The sequence below is a fragment of the Myxocyprinus asiaticus genome, chromosome 15 (genome assembly GCF_019703515.2).
Source record: "Myxocyprinus asiaticus isolate MX2 ecotype Aquarium Trade chromosome 15, UBuf_Myxa_2, whole genome shotgun sequence".
In the NCBI taxonomy this organism is placed as follows: Eukaryota; Metazoa; Chordata; class Actinopteri; order Cypriniformes; family Catostomidae; genus Myxocyprinus; species Myxocyprinus asiaticus.
In genome coordinates this window covers 50,361,746-50,384,598 of record NC_059358.1, presented here as the reverse complement: position 1 = coordinate 50,384,598, position 22,853 = coordinate 50,361,746, and the positions used below count along the sequence as shown (strand labels likewise).

Genomic DNA, 22,853 nt, shown 5'->3' with positions numbered 1-22,853 from the left:
ACAGTCACAGGGTCCTATTGAAGGGGCCTTGTCTATGCTTTGGGGCCACATATTTAAGCATATATAAACATTTTTTTTTGTTTTTGTTTTTTTGTTGATGGGCCGCAAGACCTTAATTTTTACAGTTTTGGTCTGTTTAAAAATGTAACCTTGTGAAAGCGAACCGAACCATGAAGAAAATGCAACATTGTAACAATTTTAACCCCTCTTTTGGAACAAATCAAGCAAGCTACAGGTCTGAAAACACCCTAAATCACTCTATTGCAATTGTTTATGCTCACACGGTACTCATGTTGTTATTTCTGTGAGCTCCACGTGACAGAATCAGAGAGAGTTGCAGTGAGTTGGTGTGCTTGTCAACACTTCATCATTTTGTATCTGAAAATGTTTCATACCTCCGACTGAAGAGAGCAAGATATCAGCAAAACAGTATTCATGTGTGACACCCTCGGACAAAATCCAGTTGTTTGGAGTCTGCTAGTGTGGCGCTGGCTTAAGGCAGAACAGGACTGGTTTAAAAACTACTGGACAGATAATGAAAACTCACCTGTCAACAATTTGTATTTTTCTCTCAAAATCATCACTGGCCAATAGAAAGAAATATACTGAGATACATGACAAAAAACAATGGATCTCATGTTTCATATAGAGTGTTCTATAATGTTTGGTAGAAAGAAAGAAAATTATTACAAATCATAAAGATAATAATCAATTCATGTACAATTCATGCTTTTGTTTTAAATATTCTGATGGTGGTGTTAAGAAATAAGCCCTTTAGTCACAAATGCACTATGTCTGATGCATAATAAATGGGCCCTGTGGTGATGATAATGAATGATAGCAACATGAAGTGATATTTACACTAAATACTAGCCTTTCTGCACTGAGAATTTCATTCACCAATTCAACAAAAGTAAGCGAGCATGAGCTTAAATGAACAATAGTATGTATATTAGTCAAGATAACTTATTGCTGGAAAAACATTAAATATTAATTCATGATAACTAATTTAGAATGTAATGCATGTTATACATGAGCATATATTAACGTAATCAACCTTGTTGTTAAGTGTTACCAATAATACCCCCATCATGGTATTGATAATCCAGATACATTTGAAAATGGTGTTTTCGTTTTCAAAATGCTCTCGGTCAACACCGCCATTTTCAGGCGTTTTCTAAAAGTTGCTCATCCACACTGAAAACACTTAAATCCCCTTAATGCACATGCGAAAAATCGCCGTTGCATGTACGGTATGAAATGCAATTGTCCTCGTGTTCTGTCGCCAGACACCAATTTCGAGTAAACTTCCAGTCACATTTGAAGAAATGCAATGAGACGGTTGTACAAAGTAACATTTATCTTTAAAAACACTATCATAGTGAATATCAGGCACAACAGTGCCGCTATAACATGGGCTGCCATATTGATTGTTTTGGTTGAATGGATCTCATGAAAACGTCATGGTTACTTTCGTAACCTCCGTTCCCTGATGGAGGGAACGAGACATTACGTCGATGTAATGACACTAGGGGTCACTCTTGAGAGCCCCAAACACCTCTGATCTTTTTTTAAAAGGCCAATGGGAATTGGCGAATGGAATTTGCATGCCACTCCCCTGGACATACGGGTATAAAAGGAGCTGGTATGCAACCACTCATTCAGGTTTTGTGCTGAGGAGCCGAGATAAGGTCCCAGCCATTTCAGCTGGTAGTTCAACGTTGTGGCAAGAGGGACACAACGTCTCGTTCCCTCCATCGGGGAACGGAGGTTACAAAAGTAACCATGACCTTCCCTATCTGTCACTCACTCGACATTGTGAAGCAGGTCTCCTTGCCCCTGGGTCGCCCGTCTCAGGGGCGCTTTGAAGCCTTCCTCGGGTTCTTAGCGGCCGGCCGTGAGATGGGTGGTGTCTGCTTCCTGCGCTGGGCTCTACGCCGGGGCCGGCCCACAAGAGCGGGTTGCGGTGGAGCCGATGTCGTTGCAGCAGGAGGACGCCCTTGGCGATGAGCAGATGGGGTGTGGGGTCTTGCGCCGCGTCGGGGCAGGATGTGACGTATGGCCTCCGTCTGCTGCTTCACCGCCGAGAAATGCTGGGAAAAGTCCTCAACGGTGTCACCGAACAGGCCAACCTGGGAGATGGGGGCATCAAGGAACTGTGCCTTGTCAGTCTCTCGCATCTCAACCAAGTTGAGCCAAAGGTGGCGCTCCTGGACCACGAGGGTGGACATCGTCTGACCGAGAGACCGCGGCGTGACCTTCGTTGCCCGGAGAGCGAGGTCGGCCATCAGGGACGACATAACCCTACAGGCCCTGGAAGGGAGTTTCGGGCACCCATGCCAGGTGGCAGTGCTCTGTGGACATAAGTGCAACGCGAGCGCCTTATCCACCTGGGGGATCACCGAGTACCCCCTGGCCGCTCCGCCGTCGAGGGTAGCGAGAGCAGGGGAGCTAAAAGATCGGAACCGGGCAGTAAAAGGAGCCTCCCACGATCTTGTCAGCTCCTCATGCACTTCCAGGAAGAAAGGAACGGGGGCGGGGCGTGGCTGTGAGCGGCGCCCCGAGCCGAGGAACCAATCATCGAGCCGCAAGGGTTCCCGGGAGAGTGGAGGGATCCACTCTAGCCCGACACTCGCGGCCGCCCGGGAAAGCATGTCCGTCATTTCCACGTCAGCCTGGGACTGGGCGACCATTCCCGAAGGAGGAAGCCCAGTCGAAGCCTCTGCATCTGACTGGACGAGCCTGCTTTCCGATGCTGCGCTCGATATCTCATCCTCTTCCCGGGCTCTGAACGAGGGGTCGAACTCGCCCTGAGACGAGCCGGTGATCTCGTCCGAGCGCGCAATCGGGGCAAGCATGCGTGCTGGGGAATGGGAGGTCCGTGGGGGGATACCCGGCGGAGGTGGTCCCATTGAGGTCCCCAAATCGCCCCCGGTGCTAACTGGCACGGCCTCATACCCATAGGTAGATGGACCGAGGCGGGGAGCCGCTGGGGTGGCATGCTTTCTTACGAATGCAAGCCGCGACCGCAATGTTGCCATGGTCATGTTCTTAAAATGAGGGCATGATCCATCCACGAACGATGTCTCCGTGTGGGCAGCGCCATCGGAAGCGGAGAGATAACGACCGCAACCAGGAATAACACACAAATGGAAAGGCATCTTTAAAAAGACGCGTCTTTAAAAAGATGTTCCGTGTGTGACGCTCTTTCAGAAAGAAAATATACTCTTTTAGAATATACTCTTTTAAATGTTCTGCCGAAGAGCCCAGAGGCGTTCTCTGCAAACCACAGATTCAGAGGGGCAGAAGCCGCTGAAATGCGGCGTAAGATCCAGCAGAGAGAGGTGAATGAACTCGGTGGATGAATTCAGCTCAATGAATAGAACTGCTCGGCTCCGAAGAGAAAATCTGAATGAGTGGTTGCATACCAGCTCCTTTTATACCCGTATGTCCGGGGGAGTGGCATGCAAATTCCACTCGCCAATTCTCATTGGTCTTTTAAAAAAAGATCAGAGGTGTTTGGGTCTCCCAAGAGTGACCCCTAGTGTCACTACATCGACACAACGTCGAGTGAGTGACAGATAGGGAACACATATGTCATCGTTTTCAAATATATCCATTTTCCCAGTCCACACTCTAACGTGAAGACGACATTTTCAAATTTATCTTGGGAGAGCGTTTTCAAAAAGCTCAGTTTTCACTGACAAAAACACTGTCTCAGTGTGGACGGAAGGGCAAAACGGAGACAAAAAGATGTGTTTTCAAACGAAAACGTATTAGTGTGGACGTGGCCTGAGTTTCGCACAGGCAAACACAACTCACAAATTCTTCAGAAAATATCAAAATGTAGTGATTCTTCTGGCTCATATAATTATGAAAGCAGTTCTCAACTGAGTTTAGTATGTTGAAGAGGTCAGGCATGATCAGGAGGAGAAATGGATGGAGGTGAAAGAAAGAGAAAGAAATACACAGTAGGCATTAGTATTATATTAGTAGCAGGGACTAAAAATGGTTCAAAGAACGAAAACGAACAAATTTTCTTGCAGAATGTAACCGAAAACAGGAACTAAGTCATTTTCAATTGTTCCGGAGTGAAAACGTTATTTTTAAATGTTGGTAACCAGTTATAACTGGTTAATTTCAGCCAAACGGTTTATCACAGTAATTTTTAGAGTTGCATCACTTCGTGTTGCCCTACAAAACATGTGCTTTTGACAGTACCACCATTCCCTATACGCATATTACTAGGGCTGCAACTAATGATTATTTTGATAATTGTTTAATCTTCGATTATTTTTAATCGGATAAAAAAATGAGATTTTATTTCCTGTATTTTATTAAAATATGATTTTTCAAAAAACTGATATGATAAAGGGCGTAAGGATTTGGTTTGATTTACATTACTGAATTCATGATTCTATACTCTCACAAAACTTTGAACAAAGCCTGAATCATGAAAAGTTAAGTTTGAATTTATTATTATTATTACTTTCAGGACATATGAAAAGTTTCTTTACTTGTAAAACTTAACACAAAGTACTCATCATTAAAGAGTAATATGATACATAGGGCATGGAGTGGGACAAAAAATCAGCCCAGCAGAGGGTAATAGTGACACAAGAATAGAAATATTAATAATTCTGGCCAGCTGAAAAATGCATAATTATGTTAGATGCATAGGCATCTACATACATACATCATACACAGTCACTGATAACATACATTTAAATATTTTAATATTATAGTTTTAAAAATAGTATTTTCACCAATTACATGTTTCTAAACTATTCTTTTCAAAAAATTGTGTATGCTTATCCAGTAAAATAATGTTTGCCATAGAATAAATTTACTAGTGAAATCAGACATTACATATGGCATTATCAGGAGAAACTTCAAATATCAGGACCCTTAGCATTATTATACATTATATTCAGCATTACATACAGTTTAATATAGTACAATCATCTGTAAACCCTGTGCAATTCACTCGCGCTGAAAAGACACATCCCGGTGCTCACTGTATTACATGCGCTTACATGAGCAAGAGAAAACACTTCAAAAACCTGCACTCCTTGACTGCTGAGACTTCAGTCTGATATCCATGAAAGCTGCACAACTGATTACACTGAAACTCAAACTGTGGTATGACGTTGGACAGTTTAATCAAAATGATTGCGCTCCCTTTTTCCAATGCAATCGGTTTGATTGATGCTCACTTGCGGCTGATTTTGAATTCATAAAATTTTTATATTATAAAACATAGAAAACAGCAGTAAAATGTAAGTGATGCGCTGGAGAGAAACAACTCTCGCAGCACAAGCAGCACAAGCACTCTATCAGTGCAACTGACTCAGCAACCACTCCACATTAAACTGTATGCTTATTATGATCTTCTTTGAAGTGTTTATAAAGTGCTCACGTGCGCTGGACAACTTGGGTTGTGTTTTTTCTGCTTCAACTTGTCTCCGCTGTTTTTCACGAGTTCCATAATAAAACACATTTTTCACTTGGCTGTGAAGTGACGTCACTGACGGGGCTTCTCTGTGATTACTGCAAATATCCAACTAATCGATAATGAAATTCATTTTCAATGATTTCCATTATCAATAATTATCAATTTTAGCAATTAGTTGTTGCAGCCCTACATATTAAGCAGTCTGCGTAGGGCATCAACTCCCTAGGGGGGCACCAGAAACTATACTGACTGCCCTTACTCACACATTATATATTATTCAAGGACCTGGTAGCGCTCGCACAACACAGACTATCGCCTCACGCTTGCACTTTAGCCTCGCGCTCGCCGCATGCCTCGCAACTCCAACCCACCCCTTAGCGCAGAGTGCTGTCATTTTAAAAAGAACATTATTAACCATTCTTTTATTTTGTTCTAACTGGTTACCATTTGGAAAGGAGGCTATGGAACTTCTGAACAGGAACGAAAAAATACTGTTTCTGCTCAGAACGAACCAAAATAAAAAACTTTTCATTTTTAGTCCCTGATTAGTAGTACAGTATTTTATCTGTACCATATTGCTTATAGATATATAATATAATGTTATTTTTGTGTCAAACACTGTGATCTTCAGTCGTTTCCATAAGTTCCATAAACAACACATAACAGATCAGAAATTAAGTTTAATTATCAGTCTGTTTATCGGTTGTTCTGTTTTTACATACATTCTTAGCTTTGGCAACATGGTATTGTTTACAGTTGTGCCAGTAAAGCCACTGAATGGCACTGAATGGAATGGACTGAGCTGAGACTGACAAACTGTGATGTTGAGCGTAATGCGCTTAGTCTGAAATGTAACAGAAATTTTTTTTTAATGACTGATGAATCAGTGGAAACCTCCTGGAGCAGATGTCATTTCCTCTGACATGTCCAAACACAAACAAACTCTATACTGTATACAAAAGCCTGGGCGTGATGCACTGACATCTGAAAAGTAAATGTAATTACTGTTCTCTGGATACCAATGTTTCTCAAGCAGCGTGTCAGTTTGCCTGATCGTTCTACAGCATCTCATGAGGACAGATAGAGTGGAAGCAAACATGGAGAGAGGCACTGGGGGAATACAGCAGCTCTCTGATTTCACAAAACAGTTACCTTTACATAACATCCCTCTCATATCTTGACAACACCGTCTGAGCTGCAAGCCACATTCTATGAGGACAGTACAAAATAGGACCTGAAAGTACTTTTTTCCCATTAAATTATCAAAAGACACATTACACAAATGTGCGCATGTGATGGGAGTTGTGGAGGGAGTCACTAAACAGACAGGAAACTTCTGGATTTGTTCAAATATCTGTGGTAAATTATGGTGTCTTAATTAACACCATTTGTGGTCTCTGGCAAAGTTTGCTGTCTTAGAACAAAGAGCAGAGAAACATAGAAAGGGAAAAGACACGAGAAAGAGTGAGCTTTACCTAGAGCTTTCTCCACAAACATCACCTTGGAGACTGGCAGGAAGTTATGTCCTCTCAGGAGCATCGTCCGGCCCCCTTCGGCAGGGCAGCAGTCTAAACTGTGTTTCTCCAGCAGGGGCAGCTCCTGTGCGGAGCGCTGCGCTACAAACAACCAAAAACAGTCAAAGAGAAGCCCCAGCTCACCCAACCCAATCCCCATCAGTCCCTGGGTCTAATGTATAAACCTTGTACAGGTTTCATCCTTAGACCAGAAACATACTTCAAACAAACTCTGATGCAAATACTTGGCCAAGACATTCCAAGTGAGTTGTCCCACAGAACATACTTAAATTTACATAAATGTTTGCACTGCCGCCTGCAATTTTTCACACTAAAATTTAAAGGTACACCATTCACACTGTGGACTAATTACAAAAAATTGGTCTCATTTTTTTTTTTTTTTCAATCAGATATTATGTTTTTAGCTATTTGGGGCTTACAGCAGCAATGCTTTGTGCATAAAAGATACGTATGTATTTGATGACTTACAGAAATCATATTTCATTTTGTGATTATTTTATAAGACTTTGAAACTGTGGTTCCCTATCTGTCACTCACTCGACGTTGGTGTCGATGTAGTGACACTAGGGGTCACTCTTGGGAGCCCGAGACACCTCTGGTCTTTGATAAAAGGCCAATGAAAATTGGCGAGTGGTATTTGCATGCCACTCCCCCGAACATACGGGTATAAAAGGAGCTGGTATGCAACCACTCATTCAGATTTTCTCTTCGGAGCCGAACGGTCATGCTCATTGAGCTGAATACTACTGTTCATTCACCTGCTGGATCTGACGGCGCATTTCAGCGGCTTCTCCCTCCTCTGCACTGGTGCACTGCAGAGAACGCCCCTGGGCGCTTCGGCAGAAAAACTAGAGAGTATATTTTCTGAAAGAGCATTTTTCCCCTCTAAAAGAGTATATATTTCTCTAAAAGAGCGCACACACGGAACGTCTTTTTAAAGACGCGTCTTTTTAAAGATGCTTTTCCGATTGTGTGTTATTCCTGGTTGTGCTCGTTATCTCTCGCCTTCTAACGGTCACGATCACTGTCTTTCGTGTCTGGGCACTGCTCACGCGGAGACAGCGTTCGTGGAGTTCGACCTCTTATTCGGAGCCCGCGAAAGTGATGAGCTCTCGAGCGCAGCATCGGAGAGCGGGCTCGTCCAGTCGGAAGCCTCGGCTGGGCTCCTCCCTTCGGGGTCGATCGCCCAGTCACAGGCTGACGCGGAGATGACGACATGCTTTCCCGGACAGCCGCGAGCGTCGGTTAGAGTGGATTTCACCGCTCTTCCCTGAACCCTCGCGGCTCTGTGATTGGTTCCTGGGCTCGCGGCGCCGCTCAAAGCCACGCCCCGCCCCGTTCCTTTCTTCCCGGAAGTGCATGAAGAGCTGACAAGATCGCGGGAGGCACCTTTTACTGCCCGGTCCCGATCTTTTCAGCTTCCCCGCTCTCACTACCCTCGATGGTGGGGCGGCCAAGGGTTATTCGGCAATCCCCCGGTGGATAAAGGCGCTCGCGGTGCACCTATGCCCGCAGAGCGCCGCCACCTGGCGTGGGTGCCCAAAGCCCCCGTCCAAGGCCTGTAGGTTTACGTCGTCTCTGACGGTCAAAGCCTACGGCGCTGCTGGACAAGCCGCCTCCGCCCTGCACGCCATGGCTCTCCTGCAAGTCTGCCAAGGCACTAAAGGAACTGCACGAGGGTAGTTCCGCCCCGGGATTGATGCAGGAACTGCGCTCGACGACCGACCTCGCTCTCCGAGCGACGGAGGTCACGGCATGGTCTCCCGGGCGGACGATGGCCACACTAGTGGTCCAGGAGCGCCACCTTTGGCTCAACCTGGTCAAGATGGATGAGGCCAACAGGACACGATCCCTTGCTGCCCCCATTTTCCAGGCGGGCCTATTCGGCGACACTGTCGAGGACTTTGCCCAGCAGTTCTCGATGGTAGAGCAGTAGATGGATGCTAGCCGGCTTGTCCTGCCCCGGCGTGGCTCAAGATCCCCCCATCTACTCATCGCCGAGGGCGTCCCCCTGCGGTGACTGCACCGGCTCCGCCGCAGCCCGCCCCTCCGGCCCGGCCCCGGCGTGGAGCCCACCGCAGGAAGCCGACGCCACCCGTCTCACAGCCGGCACCGAAGAACCCACGGAGGTCTTCGAAGCGCCCCTGAGACGGGCGACCCAGGGACAACGAAACCCGCTGCTCTGGAGCTGGTAAGCAGATCTTCTTTTTGTTACCTTTTGCATTTAATTGCGCTGCATGCCCAAGTGGCTGCAGTACTCAAGAGCTCCGCAAGAGTGGTTTCCTTGTTCCCTGGGTCACATATTCGGTGTGTACGGCTGGCATCACGACCACCGTCCACCACTCCATTTGGCAGGTTGGCGCTCCAGCGGCGGTCTCCCGCCCTGAGCGCCCAGCTGTGGCACAAATCCGCCCCCGATGTGACAGTCTCCACGGGTCATGAGGACAGGCCTCTTCCTCCCCCGTCCCAGGCTGTTCCGGGGGTGGTCACAAGGAGCCAGGTAAGTGCTTCGATGTCCTCTGACTCAGCACGGCCACGATGGGGTGTGGCACCTCAAGCTCCGCCCCGCCGCGAGGCCCCACCTGCCGGTACATCCGATGACGTTGTCCCTTTGGTCCCCCTTGCGCGGAACTCGGGTGCATGGCTTGCGCTTTCCAGTCCGTCGCGAGGGCTGGTCCGGACCGTCCGACTCGGCTGCACGATTCACTTCGCTGGGCATCCGCCCAGGTCCAGCGGTGTCCACTTCACCTTGGTGAAAGATGGAAACGCTGCTACCTTGCGCGGAGATCGCTACCCTCCTACGGAAGGACGCGATAGAACCTGTCCCTCCAGCCGAGATGAAGAGGGGGTTTTACAGCCCCTACTTCATTGTACCGAAAAAAGGCGGTGGGTTGCGGCCAATCTTGGACCTGCGAGTACTGAACCGGGCCTTACACAGACTCCCGTTCAAGATGCTGACGCAAAGACGCATTCTAGCGAGCGTCCGGCATCAAGATTGGTTCGCGGCGGTAGACCCGAAGGATGCGTACTTTCACGTCTCGATCCTTCCTCGACACAGACCCTTCCTGTGGTTTGCGTTTGAGGGTCAGGCGTATCGGTACAAGTCCTCCCTTTCGGCCTGTCCCTGTCTCCTCGCGTCTTTACGAAGATCGCAGAGGCTGCCCTTGCCCCGTTAAGGGAGGTGGGCATTCGCATTCTCAACTATCTCGACGACTGGCTAATCCTAGCTCACTCTCGAGACGGGTTATGCGCACACAGGGACCTGGTGCTCTCACACCTCAGCCGACTAGGGCTTCGGGTCAGCTGGGAAAAGAGCAAGCTCCTCCCGGTTCAGAGCATCTCTTTTCTCGGTTTGGAGTTGGACTCAGTCTCCTTGACGGCGCACCTTATGAACGAGCGCGCCCAGTCGGTGCTGGCCTGTTTGAAGGCGTACAAACAGAAAACAGCGGTTCCACTGAAACATTTTCAGAGGCTCCTGGGGCATATGGCGTCCTCGGCGGTGGCCACCCCGCTCGGGTTGTTGCATATGAGGCCGCTTCAGCACTGGCTCCAGACTCGAGTCCCGAGACGGGCATGGCGCCACGGGACACACCGCGTGGCCATTACGTCGGTCTGTCACCGTCTTTTCAGCCCTTGGACCGACCTCTCGTTTCCACGAGCAGGTGTTCCGCTAGAACTGGTCTCCAGGCGCGTCGTGGTCACGACAGACGCCTCCAAAATGGGCTGGGGCGCTGTTGGCAATGGGCACGCAGCTGCCGGCCTCTAGACGGGTCCGCAGCTGCGTTGGCACATCAACTGCCTCGAGTTACTGGCAATTCTGCTCGCCCTGCGGAGGTTCCGGCCGTTGATCCAGGGCAAGCACGTGCTAGTTCGGACAGACAGCACGGCAGCGGTAGCATATGTCAACCGCCAAGGCGGTCTGCGCTCCCGCTGTATGTCATAACTCGCCCGCCGTCTCCTCCAACGGAGTTAGCAGCACCAAGTCGCTGCAAGCCACTCACATCCCGGGCAACCTCAACACTTCGGCGGACGCGCCGTAACAACAGGTTACCCTCAAGGGAGAGTGGAGACTCCACCTTCAGGTGGTCCAGCTGATTTGGAGTCGATTCAGTCAGGCACAGGTGCACCTGTTTGCCTCCCAAGAATCCTCCCACTGCCCGCTCTGGTACGCCCTCACCGAGGCCTTCCTCGGCATGGACGCGCTGGCACAGCTGGTCCCCTGGCATTCGCAAATATGCGTTTTCCCCAGTGAGCCTGCTCGCACAGACCCTGTGCAAGGTCAGGGAGGACGAGGAGAAGGTCGTCCTGGTAAGCACCCTACTGGCCCACCCAGACGTGGTGCTCGGACCTCACGCTCCTCGTGACAGCTCCCCCGGGCAAATTCCCCTGAGAAAGGCCCTTCTTTCTCAGGGAAGGGGCACCATCCGGCACCCGCGCCCAGACCTCTGGAATCTCCATGTCTGGCCCCTGGACGGGACGCGGAAGACCTAAGCCGTCTCCCACCTGCGGTGGTAGACACATTCACTCAGGCTAGGGCTCCCTCTACGAGGCGCCTGTATGCCTTTAAGTGGTGTCTGTTCGCTAAGTGGTGTTCTTCCCATCAGGAAGACCCCCAGAGGTGCGCAGTCAGATCAGTGCTTTCCTTCCTGCAAGAGAGGTTGGAAGGGAGGCTGTCCCCTTCCACCTTGAAGGTGTACGTTGCTGCCATAGCAGCACACCATGACGCAGTCGACGGTGAGTCCTTAGGGAAGCATGATCTGATCATCAGGTTCCTAAGAGGCGCCAGGAGGCTGAATCCCTCCAGGCCACGCCTTGTTCCCTCATCGGACCTCTGTAGTTTTTCAGGGTCTACAGAGAGCCCCCTTTGAGTTTTGCAGTCAGCCGGGCTTAAGGCACTCTCCTTGAAGACTGCCCTCCTGACTGCGCTCACTTCCATCAAGAGGGTAGGTGACCTGCAAGCGTTCTCTGTCAGCGAAATGTGCCTGGAGTTTGGTCCGGGCTATTCTCACGTGATCCTGAGACCCCCGACCGGGCTATGTGCCCAAGGTTCCCACCACTCCTTTTAGAGACCAGGTGGTGAACCTGCAAGCGCTGCCCCAGGAGGAGGCAGACCCAGCCCTGGCGTTGCTGTGTCCGGTGCGCGCTTTGCGCATCTATTTGGATCGCACGCAGAGCTTTAGACTCTCTGAGCAGCTCTTTGTCTGCTTCGGTGCACAGCGGAAAGGAAGTGCTGTCTCCAAGCAGAGGATCGCCCACTGGCTCATTGACGCCATAACTATGGCATGTCTCGCCCAAAACATGCCGCCCCCGGTAGGGCTACGAGCCCATTCTACTCGTGGTGTAGCGGCTTCTTGGGCCCTGGCCAGAGGTGCCTCTCTAACAGACATTGCAGAGCAGCGGGCTGGGCAACACCCAACACCTTTGCAAGGTTCTACAACCTCCGGGTGGAACCGGTTTCGTCCCAGGTAGTGGCACGCAACACAAGCGGATAAGCCCGGGATAGCCGGCCGGGTGTATCGCTTGCACATAGCGCCTTCCACCTCCTTTTGAGCTGAAGACGTGCGCTGTTAATTCCCAGTAGTGTTCACAAAGGTTGTTCCCTGGTTGACTTCCTCCGAGCCCTGTGGCAGTCGAGTTTTCGGAGAGACTCGCTGCCGGCCCAGTACACGCGCTAACTAAGAGCCCGGTTCTGGGGTAGGTGCTCCGCATGTGGCGGTTCCCTGTAAGGCTAACCCCATGCGATCTATATCTTCCGCTAGTTCGTTTCCCTACTGGCAAACTGCGTCTTCCTTGGGCAGAGCCCCTCAGTCTCCATGTTGTAGTAACTCCTCCCCCATTGGGTAGGATCTACCTTGAAGGCTCTCCACATGGTTGGAAAGACCATGTGATGTATTCTTCCACTTAAATATCCCCCCTCTCTTGGGGCGAGGTGTGGTCTCCGCGGTGTCCTCCCCTTGGGAGGGACACCCCCCGACTAGACCTGGCGGCCCAGTCGGATAATCCCCCTTCTTTTTAGGGAGTGGAAAAAGAGAAGGGGAAAGAGGCCGTGACTGGGTTAAGCCTGTCTCTATCTCTGGGTAGTCAACTTGTCCCCAAAAAGGGCCGTTCGACACTCATAACTGTGTTGGGGGAGGTTACGTGTCGACCTGGTGTGCTGGCTATGAGGCACACAGCAAGTCTGCCCACCACACACCGCCAGTTCACGTAACACAGTTCAGCCTTGTGGCGTTTTGTATAGGGACCCCTAGTGTCACTACATCGACACCAACGTCGAGTGAGTGACAGATAGGGAACGTCATGGTTACTGGTGTAACCTCCGTTCCCTGATGGAGGGAACGAGACATTGGTCCCTCCTGCCACAACGCTGAACTACCCGCTGAAATGGCCGGACCTTATATCGGCTCCTCAGCGTAAAACCTGAATGAGTGGTTGCATACCAGCTCCTTTTATACCCGTATGTTCGGGGGAGTGGCATGCAAATACCACTCGCCAATTTTCATTGGCCTTTTATCAAAGACCAGAGGTGTCTCGGGCTCCCAAGAGTGACCCCTAGTGTCACTACATCGACACCAACGTCTCGTTCCCTCCATCAGGGAACGGAGGTTACACCAGTAACCATGACGTATTAGGGAAAAAAAAATGTGACTTGTTTTGTTGTGACATTTGATATATGACTTGTCCATTTAAGCGCCATGTGAAAGACTTTTGTATTCATATTTATATTTCTTTCCCATTACCTCTAGGGGGCACTAATTTATGATGCAAATGTATTCAGCCATTATTTTATTTTTTTGTGTAACATAAATGCAAAAGTGATGGTATTCTCTGAAAAGTTCAGATTCTAAGCTTTCAAACGATACCTCATTTGCATGACCTATCTATATGGGGACTTTAACGTTTTAAGTGGAAACTTTATTCGCAATATAGCACCCCCTGTGGCATTGTTAATGTTGTTAATGGCATTCTTGCATTACTGTGGCAGTAACAAACCTCAGTACTCAAGGGTGCGATAAGCTTTCTTCAAACGTCTGTGTCATTAAACCGGATGTGTTATTATTCAGGTGCCTAGCTATAAACATGCTGACAGTCTACCAAACTTTACCAAACTTGCTCAGCAATATGACGATAGTTCAACTGAAGGAGAAAACTTACCATAGAAGAAGGGTAACACTTTATATTATTGTTCCCTTTGTTAAGGGTTTATAAAAGGGGTTCATTAATGACTAATAATTCATTTCCAAATACAGTATAAATCATTTAAATTTGGTTATAACAACATACATGAAAAAGGTGACTTTCATGCAATACTTGCCAAATAGTGAGCCATTTGACCTCAAATGTTCTAATGCTCCATTAGCTTATTTGACATTAGTAACCTATGAAAATGCAAAATGGCACAAATCATGGATTAGGGTATTATATGCCCTTTTACGCATATTTATTTACATATGAATAAGCGTATTTATCAAGCATTTATAACGTGTAAGTTGAAATGATCACTCTTTGGCAAGTATTGCATGAAAGTCATATAAGTGCATATTAATTCATTATAATGCATTTGTAAATTACTTATTAGTCACTAACAACCCCCTTTATAAAACTTTAACAAAGGGAACATTAGGAAGACATTGAAGTTTACATTAAATCTTACAATAGCACCCCTCGCACCATCACTGACAATACAACTGACAATTGCTTTATGAATTGAATTCTCACACATATTAGAATGCAACAACAAACTAAACTGAACTTGCCTAGCTAGAAGCATCAATCAGCATTCACATACTTACGCAGAGAATGCTTAGACTACAGTATGCATACCACAACAGAAAAAATGTGTATATGCATAAAAAGTACATTTGTGTAGTACTGTATACAGTATGCCACTTTTGTGAGGATGCAATTCACCAGGAAACCTGTTCAGAGAGCACTAATACAATCTGACTGGTTGGCTGCCATGAAACTTCCAGAAATCAGGGTGCACAAGTCTTCATCAGTCCACCAGGAAACACAAGGTTTTATGTACAAGCACAAGTAACTAGCCACAGGATATGGTGTAATTTGTTAGGTTCTTGGCAAATCTTTAAAATGTATTCAGAGTTTTGTTTAAGGCACTTAGCAAGAAAACCAAATGTAGAACTGCTTTGTTTTCAGCATTGTGTTTAACATAATGTTAAATAATCAGAACGTATTTCAGTTGGATGTATGGTATCACAAAGTCTACACAAATGTATTAATTTCTACAAACTTTGATGATGATTATATATGGCCTTTCTTTCTAAGTAGCCAGATTAAACTAGAATGTGGTCAAGACTGGGCAACACTAGGTTGAGTACAGGACAGGAAGTGGACACAATGTACTCACAGCACTCAATGGGGCTGGATGCCGTTTGAAGAGACACTGTGCTCCCGTTGGGTTGACTGATGTGGACACGAAACACCATCCTCACACAAGTGTTCTTGCGACCAATGTCTGTTTCTCCCTTCCGCAGCTCGATGTCTGAGTTACGCAGTTTCAAAATGCCTGCGCAGTCAATTCTGTGGTTGCAGACATAAAAAAAGACAAATCTGGCATTTGAATATAGACTGACAAATGGAGGCTCCCGTGAAATGAAGAAGAAATTTCTCCAAACTTTTGTAGTAATACTGGAAAAAAAAACATTAGCTTATGCTTACTGTTCATATATTAATACAGTCTATGTGACCTGATCTATCATTTTAAGTCACCTTGAGATGTGAGCCAGAGACACATTTAACAAAAAAAGTCAGCTTTCTAATGATTTAATTATAATTATTCCAAACTTTTGGCCGCCAGTGTAAATTTTCATTTGTCCCTTCAGCCATCTTCTTGCTCAATTCCAAAAAGGAAGAGGTAGTACTTCTGTCCTATTTATGATTTACTGATTTGCTTAATTTGTGTTTTATTTTATTCATTGTATGTTATTTTATTGGGTGTTTTATGTCAATTAATTGCCCGCAGGGCAAATTAAGTCCAAAGTTGAAGTTGAAAGTAGTCAGCTTGCATAAGATAATGGAATTTTGTTCAAATCTATTTTCTTTGTATAACAAATATACAATGTGCATAAAATGGTTACTGATATACATAAATCTTTATGACCAAAACAGCAAGCAATAATAATAATAATAGGTGGTGGGGTGGGGGGTACAGTGTATTTTTATTGCATACAGTCTTCTTATTTTGTGTATACTGTATATTGTATATTATAAGGTGTATATTGTATATTGTGTCGTGTAACAAGATGTGTAAACTGTGTTTTGTTTAAATCTATCACTATTTGAAAAATAGTCATTTTTGATAAAATCTAGACAGGCCCCATTTCCAGCAGCCATCACTCAAACACCTTATCCTTGGCGTAGGGTAAAATGTCACCTGAGCATCTGGACAAACTGACAGCTAGAATGCCAAGGATCAGCAAAGCTGTCATTGCTGCACATGGATGATTTTTTGATGAGAACTCTTTGAAGTAGTTTAAGAAGTTCTGAATTTTCTTTTCAAATTGTAATAGTAATTTTTCATGTTATTAATGCCTTGACTATACATTGTGATCAGTTGAATGCCACTTTGGTGAATAAAAGTACCAAATTCCCTAAGCACTTCCCCTCTGGGAAATCCCTGATGCCATTTTGAAAGTCTGTTCCACTTCCTTAAGTGAGTGTGATGAGGAGGAGGGCGTGGGTGGGCTGAGAGGATGCACGCCCAGTGCTGAGTTGCCAAATCAGCGGGAGAGAGATAAAGGAGGAGCCGGGGACACCAGAGACACACACTCTCTCTCTCTCTGGCATCCCTGGCTCCTCCGTATCTCTCTCTCCCACTGATTGGGCCAACTCAGTGCCGGGAGTGCATCCTCTCAGCCCGCCCACACCCTCCTCCTCGTCACTGTGAGCGAGGGAAGTTTCTGCTGACAGAACTTCAACCCCTTGATTTTGACAGAGGGAGCGAGCCAAAAAATGACAGCCCTATTGAAAGATCGACAACGAGCTCCAAGTGATCATGGCCATTCCATTTAAAGCCATTGCACTGGTTCTGCCAGTAGTGGGCATTCGCACAACGTAAGCAATGATGTACATCCGAGTCCATGAAATGGAGGGAAGTTAGCGAGGGGAGGGTGTACAAATTTGAAGTGGAACTCAAATTTCACAGATCTGGTAGAAAGGATGGTCCCTTTCAGACAGAGTAGTAATAATAATAATAATAATTAATAATAATTCCTGACATTTATATAGTGCTTTCCTAGGCACTCAAAGCGCTTTACATAGTATAGGGGGAATCTCCTCAACCACCACCAATGAATGGAATCAACTTTCCCCAAAACCTGCTTGTAATATAGATCGAGCAGACTTATCTGTTTAAATCTATTGATTTTCCCACTGGTATTGACAATCCTTGTTAGTGCATTATGTTTTACACTTAAACAGGCAAACCAATGGAGCAATGAAAATGTAAGTGTAGACTCAATGAAACCTCTACAATAAAGAGTCACCAATGACTTATCAATTTGAAACTTTGCCAATTTCCTGAACAGAAGAGACGTTGATGGCTTTTTTTTTTTACACAGCCTCTCTGTGTAGGTTTCAAAGGCCAACTTACTGTTGATTGTAGTGCCCAAATAAACTCAGCAAAAAAGAAACGTCCTCTCAATTTCAACTGCTTTTATTTTCAGCAAACTTAACATGTGTACATATTTGTATGAACGTAATAAGATTCAACAACTAAGACATAAACTGAACAAGTTTCACAGACATGTGACGTGTGACACAGAATAATGCGTCCCTGAACAAAGGGGGGGTCAAAATCAAAAGTAACAGTCAGTATACTGTAAGTACTACAGTGCATTTCCTCCTCATGGATAGCACCAGATTTGCCAGTTCTTGCTGTGAGATGTTACCCCAATCTTCCACCAAGGCACTTGCAAGTTCCCGGACATTTCTGGGGGGAATGGCTCTAGCCCTCACCCTCCAATACAACAGGTCCCAGACGTGCTCAATGGAATTGAGATCCAGCTCTTCGCTGGCCATGGCAGAACAATTCCTGTCTTGCAGGAAATCACACACAGAATGGCTGGTGGCATTGTCATGCTGGAGGGTCATGTCAGGATGAGCCTGCAGGAAGGGTACCACATCAGGGAGGAGGATGTCTTCCCTGTAATGCACAGCATTGAGGTTGCCTGCAATGACAACAAGCTCAGTCCGATGATGCTGTGACACACCGCCCCAGACCATGACGGACCCTCCACCTCCAAATCGATCCCGCTCCAGAGTACAGGCCTCAGTGTAACGCTCATTCCTTCGATGTTAAATGCAAGTCCAACCATCACCTCTGGTGAGACAAAAATGCGACTCGTCAGTGAAGAGCACTTTTTGCCATTCCTGTTTGGTCCAGCGAAGGTGGGTTTGTGCCCATGGGTGACGTTGTTGCCGGTGATGTCTGGTAAGGACCTGCCAACAAGCCCTCAGTTCAGCCTCTCTCTGAAGCACTGATGGAGGGATTGTGCATTCCTGGTGTAAATCGGGCAGTTGTTGTTGCCATACTGTACCTGTCCCACAGGTGTGATATTTGGATGTACCGATCCTGTGCAGGTGTCGTTAAATGTGGTCTGTCACTGCGAGGACGATCAGCTGTCCTTTCTGTCTCCCTGTAGCACTGTCTTAGGAGTCTCACAGTACGGACATTGTAATTTATTGCCCTGGCTACATCTGCAGTCCTCATGCCTCCATGCGGCATGCCTAAGGCACGTTCACACAGATGAGCAGGGACCCTGGGCATCTTTCTTTTGGTGTTTTTCAGAGTCAGTAGAAAGGTCTCTTTAGTGTCCTAAGTTTTTATAGCTGTGACTTTAATTGCCTACATCTGTAAGCTGTTAGTGTCTTAACGACCGTTCCACAGGTGCATATTCATTAATTGTTTATGGTTCATTGAACAAGCATGGAAAACATTGTTTAAACCCTTTACAATAAATATCTGTAAAGTTGTTTGGATTTTTACAAAATTATCTTTAAAATACAGTGTCCTAAAAAAGGGACATATAAAAAGGGAGTTTATGTATACTGGTCAACTAGGTCTACAGCTTCAGCATTGATTATATACAGGAGGAGGGGGTTGCCACCTAAAATCTATACACATATCCTTAGTTTTGGAAACATTCAACTCTAAAAATGCATCATGATACCACTTTAAAAAATACTCCACAACATGACCATGAGCCGTTTCCTCCCTTAACAGGCTCACTAACACAGTGTCATCAGCAAATTTCAAACTTACTATGGCATGCTGGTCAGAGTGGATTGTGAGGGGGGTTACTACACTCAGTGACCTATATGAGAGTGGAGTATTTAGATCTTTTGAAAATTTGATTCAACATTTTGGGATTCCCAGATCTCAGTTCTATAGGTATTTACAGCTGCGCCACCTGCTCTGTACTGTTTTTGGGAGTAGCACACACACCCCTAAAGAAGCAGATTCTCTGGGAGAGGTGATTACTGCTTTTGGAAAAGGTCATGAGGCATCAGTGTATTACTCCCTGCTAATTCAGAGTCTGGTGGTTGGAGCTTTAACTTCTATCAAAAGATTATGGGAGAAAAATTTAAAATTGGTATTGAAGGAGGGAGTGTGGACTAGGATTCTAAAAAACATCAAGTCTGCATCTAGAGATGCAAGGGTGCGCCTTATGCAATTGGACCCCCTCTAGATTGTATAGGCTTGGTCTTAAAGACACACCCACCTTCAGGTGATGCCAAATCAGAAGATGGAGACACAACCCATGTGTTTTGGGGTTGTGTTAAGATCCAAGAATTTTGGTTGAAGGTTCAGAGATTTATGACGTTTTGGGCACTCAAATTTCATTTTGCCCCAGACTCTGTATTTTGGGCAATGGAGCGGTCATCAATTTGGGGGATAAACACATAAAAAATTGGGTTCTGACCAGTATTATGATTGGCAGGCAGATTATTTTTAAGGGGATGGAAGTCGGATGGAGCGTTCTCATTTCCGGAGTGGTGTGCGGAGATGGGGAGGGTGGCAGCTTTCTAGGAGTTTTCATGCAGATGGCTGGGGTTTTGGGATTTGTTTGATAGGAAATGGGGCAATTATTTAGTGTTTTTGGGGGACTCTCAGGGAGGGGCTGTGGAGAGAGAAGTTTAGTTTTAATTATATAAGATTATTCTATTTTCTTTTCTTTTTTTTTTTTTATGTGTGTCTATTCTTATTTGTGACCGCAGGGGTGTTCATTGGGGGTCAGGGTGGGGTTGGTGATTGGGGAGGGGGAGGGGTAATAGTGGGGGTTAAATGTTGATTCAGTGTATGTTGTGTTTTTTCTTTGTTATTTGTCTATGAATCAATACAAGATGTTAAATGAAAAAAAAAAAACTTAATGTGGCAATCATTAGTGTAGAGAATGTAAAGGAGAGGAGAGAGGACACACCCCTGGGGAGAACCAGTAGATGTAGTAATCACACCAGACAGGCGGTCATTCATTCTACTGTATCTCTTTGAGTCCTGTTAGTGAGAAAGTCTAATATCCAACCGATCATGTTGGAGTCTACACTGAAACAATCTGTGAGCTTCACAACTAGCAAGTGTAGCTAAATGGTATTCAAAGCTGAAGTGAAGTCTACAAACATCAGCCGGACATGATTCCTACTAACCTCAAGGTGCTTCTATACAAAATCAAGCAAGGTTAAGGTTGCATCCTGCACCCCCCTTCTAGTTCTATACACAAATTGCAACGGGTCAAGGAAATTTTGAGTTTTAACCTGTAGTTTTTGTGTTATCAATCTCTCAAATGATTTTATAACTAGAGATGTCAAAGCACAGGCCGATAGTCATTCATACATTTAGGTTGCCCATTTTTAGTAACAGGGATTACAATCGACTGTTTCCACAATTTGAGGACCCGCTGCTGACAAACTGACCTGTTAGAAATATAAGTAAAAAATAGTGCATAATTGCTCTGCACAGTGAATGAGCACACAGCTTCCGATATGATAAGGACCAAGACTTTTTCTAACTTTACAAAACCTAAAAGTGTTAACAACCCTGTGAACATTTAAATGAATAACCTGACTATTGTTCTGGAGACTACATTGTAAAAAAGCAGCTTGCCTACTAAAATCATGGACATCAAATCTCACTCATCAAAAAGTGCTGCATCTGAATTAAAACCTCCTAGAGCCACCTTCTTCTTAACTTCATGATTTATTTCGACCATAATTCTTAAACTGTCCCATGCAGAGCCTAAACTGTTGCTAATCAGTTCGTTTTCAAACTCCTTATAACACAATCTAGCCCCTCCAGCTTCACGTTTAATCTGTTTTTGTAAATTGTGCAGTTCAGATAGATTCCCCTGCTTAAAAGCACATCTTTTTTATATTACAGCACTTTGAGATGTTTGCTCACCCATGGCTCACTGATCAGGTTGATCTTAATCTCCCTGTTTGTAATCACAGTGTCCACCCATGAACTGACCACGTCAGTAAGTTGATCTATGTCCTCAGATGAATCAATGTACTCTTCCCATGCTGTAAAGTCCAGACAACCTTTCAGTAACAAAACAGACTCTTCTGTCGAAAGTTTCACAGATCTGGTAAGCACTTTACTCCTATGCAATAGTGTATTGTACGTTGGAATAAGATGCACACAACTGTGGTCTGAAGTGCCTAGTTGGATAAAGTGGAATAGATTTATATGCCCCTTTAATAGAGCCAAGGCACTGGTAAAGAATTTTATTGGGTCTGGTGGGGCAAGACACATTCCAGTAAAAATTACTTGATTGAAATCTCTCTAGATTAAAATAGGAGCCCCAGGACACAGTGATTGCAGTTTCTGCATTACCTGTATGATTTGTTCAGAGGCACTGCCAGACTGTCCCTTTAACTGAAGAGGAAGACACTATGCATATAACAGTTGTGAAAACAAATTCCACTAGCTCCAACCATGTGGAAATTAATACAGATTCTATTCTATTCTATTAAAAAAATACTGGCAATGATTTCAACACCCTGCAACACAGTGAAAGACATGGCTGAACAGATACTACAGAGTTTTGTGGACATTCAATCAAACTGAATAACTGGCCAAGAAGGGCTGGCAGAAGTGAACAAGCACTCGTAGAGCTGCAGAGAATCTGTCCAGACAGCAATATTTTCCTTAGCATTTCTTTGGGGAGTTGGCTAATAGAAAGACACTTCTCAGAAATGACAAAATTAAGTTTGTAGTTTGCAAGAAGCAATATGTCCACTTGTGGTTATTTTGTGGTAATGATTTGATGAAAGTCTTGGCCTGAAAGCAAAGCGCCATGTTTGGTGCAAATCAAATACTGCCAAACATCCAGGTAACACCAGCCCAAATGCCAAGATATAGAGAGCCATTTCAGTCAGAAATCTGTGTATTCATCTGCCTATTAATGCAATGACAATGTAAACTTAAGTTTCTCTTATTAAAAAATGTCCACTGGAAAATGCCAGAAGATTAAGCCTAAATTGTAATAACAACATGTCCACTGATTTTATGGCATGTATTGACTTATTTCAGTGACGTAATTTTCCCCCGCAGACACATTTGTGACCATCAGCGGGAAGAAACAATTGCGGTGAATGGAAAAACACCCGAAAAACGATATCAAGAAAAACATCAAAAATAGCTTTTGATCCATGCCAAGTCCCAGGAAAAGTTCATACAGGTCTGATAACAGCACAAATACTGCCAAATTGAGCTTTCACTGACATTTAAAGATATTTTATCCACGATTCATCTCCATACGCCGGCAAGTCTGATGTGTACACATGCCCACCTGTGCATCACCATAAACATCTCTCATTCAGAATTTACAAATGTTTTGTGTTGTTTT

The 22,853-nt window shown here is 45.5% G+C and overlaps 1 protein-coding gene across 2 annotated transcripts in view; it reads right to left on the bottom strand.

Moving 5' to 3' along the window:
- LOC127452525 (nuclear factor of activated T-cells, cytoplasmic 1-like) overlaps window positions 1-22,853 on the bottom strand; it is a 126,635-nt gene that overhangs the window by 66,812 nt on the left and 36,970 nt on the right. For both annotated transcript variants that reach the window (XM_051718031.1, XM_051718033.1), the window contains exons 5-6: window positions 15,356-15,528; window positions 6,931-7,071 (exon numbers count right to left, since the gene is read on the bottom strand). In XM_051718031.1, the coding sequence (XP_051573991.1) occupies window positions 6,931-7,071; window positions 15,356-15,528 (314 nt within the window). The remainder of the gene's footprint in view (window positions 1-6,930; window positions 7,072-15,355; window positions 15,529-22,853) is intronic.